At 33.6% G+C, this 6730-nt stretch overlaps 1 protein-coding gene across 1 annotated transcript; it reads right to left on the minus strand.

Moving 5' to 3' along the window:
* Positions 1 to 3074: 3074 nt before the first annotated feature.
* On the minus strand, positions 3075 to 3545 carry LOC124513322 (ATP synthase F(0) complex subunit C2, mitochondrial-like). The gene has a single exon (XM_047081242.1). The coding sequence runs from the start codon at positions 3495 to 3497 to the stop codon at positions 3075 to 3077; it is 423 nt and encodes a 140-aa protein (XP_046937198.1). The 5' UTR covers positions 3498 to 3545.
* Between the last annotated feature and the right edge of the window lie 3185 nt (positions 3546 to 6730).

A 6730-nucleotide genomic window follows, 5' to 3' on the forward strand; every position in this document is an offset into this window, starting at 1 on the left:
CTATCACTAGTCTGTTCCGTATTTTTGGTCAGAATTAAGTCCAATGTATGATTGTCTCCTCTTATAATTTTTGCATTAAAACATACTGTTTATTTAATTTAGCAGTGTTGCAAATCTTGTGTTTAGCTTGTTGAACTGCTACGTGGACATGCAGATATTCAAAAATTTCCTTTTTTCAAAAACAATTTACATATATGTTTTTAACTGTGGTAGAAAAACACACACTTTGCCTACCTAAAGCATGCTGTCTTGTGGCCACATGATAATACTCCACAGCTCTTACCTAGTCTTTTCCTTCTTTCCTTTGGAATAACTTTTAGAATGTTTTATGCCTGTGGATTTCTCTCTCTATTATCTATTTATCTAAATATCTATCTATGTTATCTATCATTTTTTACTATTACACCCGTACTCCAAATAATGGATGGGTTATTTGGGGGAGAAAGTTCATTTTCTTTTATCATATTTCTGTTATGAATTCCATATACTAGAATCATTCTCAAGATTTACCTGGTGGATGGGCCCATGAATTTTGGTATCAACTCTCACATAGCTGTGAACTTTAAGATACTGAACTCTAAGCCACCAAATGTGTGTATCTGCATATGTGTGTGTATATATGTGTACATATGTAGATACTATTCATGTAGTTATAGGTATGTGAAGTGAGTAGTATGTCAGATGACTTCAGTAAATGTTAACTATTTTTTTATTTTCTATGAAATTGTTTTAATACTTCCTTTGTTAAAATTCCCATACAAAGAAACATTGAAATCTGGAATATGAAAGGTTTTACCTTTTTCCTATTATTTTATCAAAAAAATTATTAGTCACATCACAATCTTCATTTGTTTTCAATTCCTGTTCCTCATTCATACGTTTAATTTTATCTGAGTATATTTCTTTATCTTCCTTAAGCTTAAAATTCCATTGATCAGAGACAAAAATAGTAACCAAAAATTCCCCTTTCTGATTTTGTTTTGTGTGCTCCAGTCCTTACCTAGGGATCATACTTTCAGAGTAACAGTGCTTCTTGACATTAAACATTTCATAGAAGTTTGGATACCAATAGTTTTAGTTTTGGGAATTCTGCAGATTCCTTTTCTTTTTCCCCAAAATACTGATGTTTTTATGTAAGTGGAGCTGTCTGTTGACCTTAAAAATGCTTTTATCATCAGCAATGACATTTAGAGACTAAATTGTCTTGCATGACAGGAAAATATGTGATATATTATTTAGGTTTTTTTTCTATTATTTAACTTTAAAAACAATTAGTTTTGCATAGTGATTTTATTCAATCTTCCCTTTCTAATGAAAGAAGATATTGAGAACTAATATCTTTCCTCTACAATGACTGCATCCACATTATATTTCAAAACAGGAGTTAACTGTAATTTTCCAAGGAATTTCAGAAGCTTCTAGTACTGTGCTATATATAATCATGCGACATAGCATTTCTGTTCTGCTATACGGTTTGCAAAACATCCTCAAGTACATATAATTTGTACGAAGAAAATAATTTTTAAAAGACCGAAAATGTTCAGATCACACCCTCTTAGCTGATGATATAGGGATGATTATTCTGGCTTCCTTTTGGGAATCAGTTCTCTAAGAAAAAGGAGTAATTGCTAATATTATTTTGCTTCTATAGCCCATCCTTGCAGACAACACCATTTTAACTCATTTCTTTCTATGTGAAATATCAAGAATAGTTATAATAACAGGTCATCAACTATCACATGCATTATAAGGAGTGGCCCCAGGACATAAAGCATTAATCTTATAAATTTGAAAATGATTATACAACCTGATTGCAAATGTTGACCTCATAATATTTGGAAAACTGAGACACAGATAATCCACAGTGCGCAAAGACAAATGCTTACTTAAGCTATCCCCTGTTGCCTGAAATGAAGTGATTAGTGAAATATGGCTGCACTTAACTGTTATGGTGGGCGAGGCCTATAGGAATAAGTGATTTGTTGATTACTTCTGATTGTACTGGAGAGTTTACTGAAAAGTAATATGAGGTTTCATTGTTAAATTATGAGATCAAGGTCTAATCAGAGAATAAGTTAGTTTCTGTGATGACACTAAATAAAAACAAAATATAGTCTTACAACAGAAGTAGAATTCCAAGCTTCATCCAGTGACTTATGTGAAATATTATTTGGTAAGAACTGGGGACTTGCAAATAGTAATTGAAGACATTTATTTTAATTTTCTTAAGTTTATTTATTTATTTTGAGAGAGAGAAATAATTCAAGCAGTGTAGGAGGAGAGAGAGAGAGAGAGAGAGACAGAGAGACAGAGAGACAGAGAGCTAGAGAGTATCCCAAGCCGACTCCACACTGTCAGCACAGAGCCCGACATGAGACTCGATCTCACAAACATGAGATCATGACTTGAGCCAAAATCAAGAGTTGGACACTTAACCGACTGAGCCATTCAGGTGCTCCAATAATGAACAAATACTTCAGTTTAAATATAAAGGATATTAGGAAGCTTATCAGATAGTTGAGATGAAAGGGGACAGAGAAAAATTCAGTATAGAAAAAAGTAAAAACAAGATAGAATCTAAATTATCGGGCATATTCTCTGTATTCATTGCTCTTAGGCTTTGCATATTGCATGACCAGTACTCCCATTTGTCAGTGAGCAGCCACGCTAAAAAATGGTGTCTATAATTTTTTGCTGCCTCTGTGTTCATTTCCTGATGAGCACATAGTTCCTAAATTTTATTTTTAAAATACCTATATTGCATGGATACTCCTGAGATCTTCCTAGTGGTGAAAAAGGCACCGAGATGACTTTGATATGAAATAATACAACTTCTTACTAAGTTTTTTTCTCCTCTCTGATTTCAGATTTTAGAGTCAATAACTTCAATGCATCAGAAAACCACAGAAGTTTTTCTTTCTTTCTTTTTCTTATTAATATAGTATTTGTCTGTCTTCCCTCTGTCAAACTGACCCAGCCACTTTCCCCAGGCTGCCTGGGAGGTATAGAAAAAGGAACATACAGGGCAGACAAGACATGGGAAAAAAGACCTATGGGAGGTGGAGAAAGCTCCTTCACATGGCAAAGAGGATGTGAAAGGCCACCATCAGGCAAAAGAGCCCCATGACCTCCAAAAGAGTAAAGCCCAGAATGGCATAGAAGAGCTGTTGCTTCAGAGAAAGATTCCTGGCATAACCAATGATGAGGATTCCAAACACGGTCACAGTCACAGTCACAGAGCCAGCCACTACTACCAAGGCAGACCCAGCCCCTGTGAACTTGGCTGCTATATCAATGTCCCTTGAAATGGCACTGGTTTGGAAGCTGTAGCTAGGAGTAAATGAGGTCAGGGGACATGGGGTTGCCAAGCTGCTGAGGCTCTTATCTGTCAGTGTCTCTGGTGGTTTTAGCACCACTGCAGACAGTGATCCGCTCAACAGCTGAGTAGTGCTCTTGACCAAGAAGAGGGTAGAGAAGGACTTTGCATGGGTGTACATCTTCAGGGAATGAGGTACTATGGCAGGAGAGATGCTCCTAGTGCAGAGAAGACAGTCAAAGTAGTTTCTGATTCACATTAATCTGACAAAAAGGAGCAACTCCCTGCTATTAAGGGGCAGGCACTCAATAGCACCTTTACAGTCTTAGAAACTCTCAATATTATCAGGTAATTAGGCATTCAGGGAACTCTTGCTGTATATGTCAGGTTTAGAAATATTCCATTTTTTGTAGTTACCTGAAGATGTAGACACCTTTTTGACTTTGTAATTGTATAGTCATGCATTCTGATTTTTTCCACAATATGAAATGTTCCCTGCGGTGCTTATTCTAAACTATCAGTGATGATGACCACAATGGACTGACAGTTACTTTTATTTACCATTAAAATCCCCACAAATGGAGAGATCTTTGCATAGACTATTTAGAAATTGCTTAGCAAGAGCCTTCCCAATTAAATAATTTTAAATTGTACATTCTTACTGTCAGGCTTTAAAACCTACAAACAAAATGCTGCATTTGATTCACAAAATATATACAAATGGTAATGGTGGTGGTAGAGCAGTGTGAAGCAGCCTGACTTCTCTTTTATATATCTATAAAAATAGGAGAAATGAGTAAATATTTTAAAAAGATTCAAAATTTAGCAAGTGATATTTATTACTTCTGCTTTGCATTCACCATCGTCTGCAAATGTGAATAAAAAGATCTATGTGCAATAGAAAATATCTGTAGTTCACTTGTCAAATGAAGGAGCAGAGGAACTTTTACTAAGATCTAGCTAAGGGTGTCCAAATGCAATTCCACTGAAGACTGCTTCAGTCATCATTTTCTCAAGCCAGGTTCAAAAGGGTGAAGTCAGTTTTTCAAACAAAATTTTAATTATTGCATATGCCCTTTCAAGTCAGTGAAAAACAACCACCTTTCCACTCATCAAGTAATTGTGTTCAATGTCTACAGAGGACACCAGGCTCCAATAGTTCTAGCTGATATACGGACACGTTGTGCTAGTGTTGAATAATGTTCTTATTTTGGATGTGTCAAGGCCAAAGTAGCAAGCTTAATTTAAACATATAGCAAAGCATCAGTTTGTTTTCATTTTAAAGTAGAGTTACCAAATTGAAGACCGTTACTATAATAAAACTGTTAAAACAAATTGACAGTCAATATTCTTAAACTTTAATTTGATTAATCCCACTTTTAGCAATTGCGCTATTGCATTATGTATGATCCTTGGTTATGCAATGAAGGAATGAGTAGAGAGTTTCCATGAGTAAATTTTTAACTTCATATTGAACTTTGCAACATATCAGTACTACTTAGAGATTCTATGTTCAATAAATGCATTATATTATTGTATTTGTCATGACTAAAAGGATGATGTGAACATTCCCAGGTTTATATAACTATAACTTTAAAGGTATAAATAAATAACCTGATTGTATAATGAATAATCAGAAAATCTTTAATTTTAAATACAGTTAACTAATGTTCTTAATCATACTGTAGACTAGTAAGTAATTTGATTTAACAATAGCAAGAAAAATAATCTTAAAAAGTAAACAAGAAATCTGTTTCTTAAGTGATCAGAGTAACTTTTATCCTTAAAAATAACCATTATATGAATCTGTCATACTATAGTTTGTTAATTAATATTGATTTATAATGATAGGAAGGAAATAATAATATAAGTAATTCTCAGATGCTAAAGTGACATGTTTATCATAAGTATATTCATAAAAATAATATGATGCCTCTGAACTAATTGGGTACTCTTAGGATATTATATTTTTAATCATATATGCCATTTTCTGTATTTGATTATATAATATTTACCCAGTTTAATAAATTACTGTCTATTCAGAAAAACTAAGTGTTATTTCACAAAGGCCTAAGGCAATTGTATCAATATGAGTATTTTCAACTTCAGAGCAATGATTCTGACAGATTAGAAGAGTAAATTCATATAATAGAGTGTCATGATCCAAATAAAATCTAATCACTTAGGGTAAAATTATACCCTATCTATGGAAGGAAGACTAGAATCTTAAAGCACTATTCTTATGAAAGTTAATTTACTTTCGGTGTGATTTTTGTATTTATCTTTTTCAGCATATTACTGAACTAATGGAAAACAAAACCGATGTGTGGGATGATTAGTTACAGTTATACTACATTTGCCTTCAAATTATGGATCTTTGAAAAAATAGACTGGTGTGCAATAAATTGATTTTCATGTCTTTTTGGCATCCTTTATTTAATAATTTGTGTTTTCCATTGATATATGACTTTGTTACTTAAGTTTTTTAGTTTTAAATCAATAAGCATATTAAAAAGAAGAAGAAAATAAACAAGTGTTTGAATTAAGCATCAACACTGTCTATTTCTATTATCCCTTGCTTTTGTAATGTCACCCGAGCTTCTCCTAGTTCAGCAAATTAATACAATGATATTTTCTGGACTTACTAGATAAAATATAGATGTAAATAAAGTATCTTAGTTTAGAGATGTTTCCAGATTGGCTATAAAGATACTCGAAGGAAATAAACTCATCTTCAATAAATCTAGAGAGACAGATAGGTAGGTAGATAGATAGATAGATAGATAGATATGGATGGAGTTAGATATATCTAAACTGACCATTCATAGCAGCTCAAGTTATTTGTAATATATTCTGTTATATACATGTCTATATTTAGTAAAGGCAATATTTTAGGTTGAAAGGAGATAGGGCTAAGTCAAAATAAAAGCGAAGATGTAAAAGAGTAATCCATTGGTGGTCTAATCTTGAAATGTGAACAAGGTGAATGTGAGGGCCAGGTCAAGGCATTTTGCCTAGTTTTATCATGGGTAAAATTAAGCTGTATGATACTGTGTATGGGAAATAGAAATGAAAGTTGACCTGTGTGCACAGAGTATTTTTCCAATTAGTAAAGCCAAATAATTCTTTGTTTCTTTGTCTTTGAGAGGTTGGTCACCTTGGTAACAGTGAATACCAAACCCAGACTTTGGCTAATTATTAGATAATTGCATAGTTGCCTACAGCATCTCCATAAACCTTAGGCATGTCTGGCCCTTTGCTTTCAAGCCTATAAGTATGGCCTACTGTGCTTACATATACTCCAATCAATTGCATAGTGATAAGGAAACAGAAAAATCATACAGAGTGCTTTTGCTGGGTCAGGTGATAATAGTTCCAAATGAGTACCTTGAGCACCTTCATTCCACTTCACAC

This window comes from Lynx rufus, unplaced genomic scaffold, assembly GCF_022079265.1.
Source record: "Lynx rufus isolate CCGP_SWC_20201006 ecotype Redwood Valley unplaced genomic scaffold, mLynRuf1.p SCAF_1, whole genome shotgun sequence".
Taxonomy (NCBI): domain Eukaryota; kingdom Metazoa; phylum Chordata; class Mammalia; order Carnivora; family Felidae; genus Lynx; species Lynx rufus.

What these genes read in the sequence shown, in the direction of transcription:
- LOC124513322 (XM_047081242.1), bottom strand. Translation starts at nt 3,497, where the DNA reads ATGTACACCCATGCAAAGTCCTTCTCTACCCTCTTCTTGGTCAAGAGC.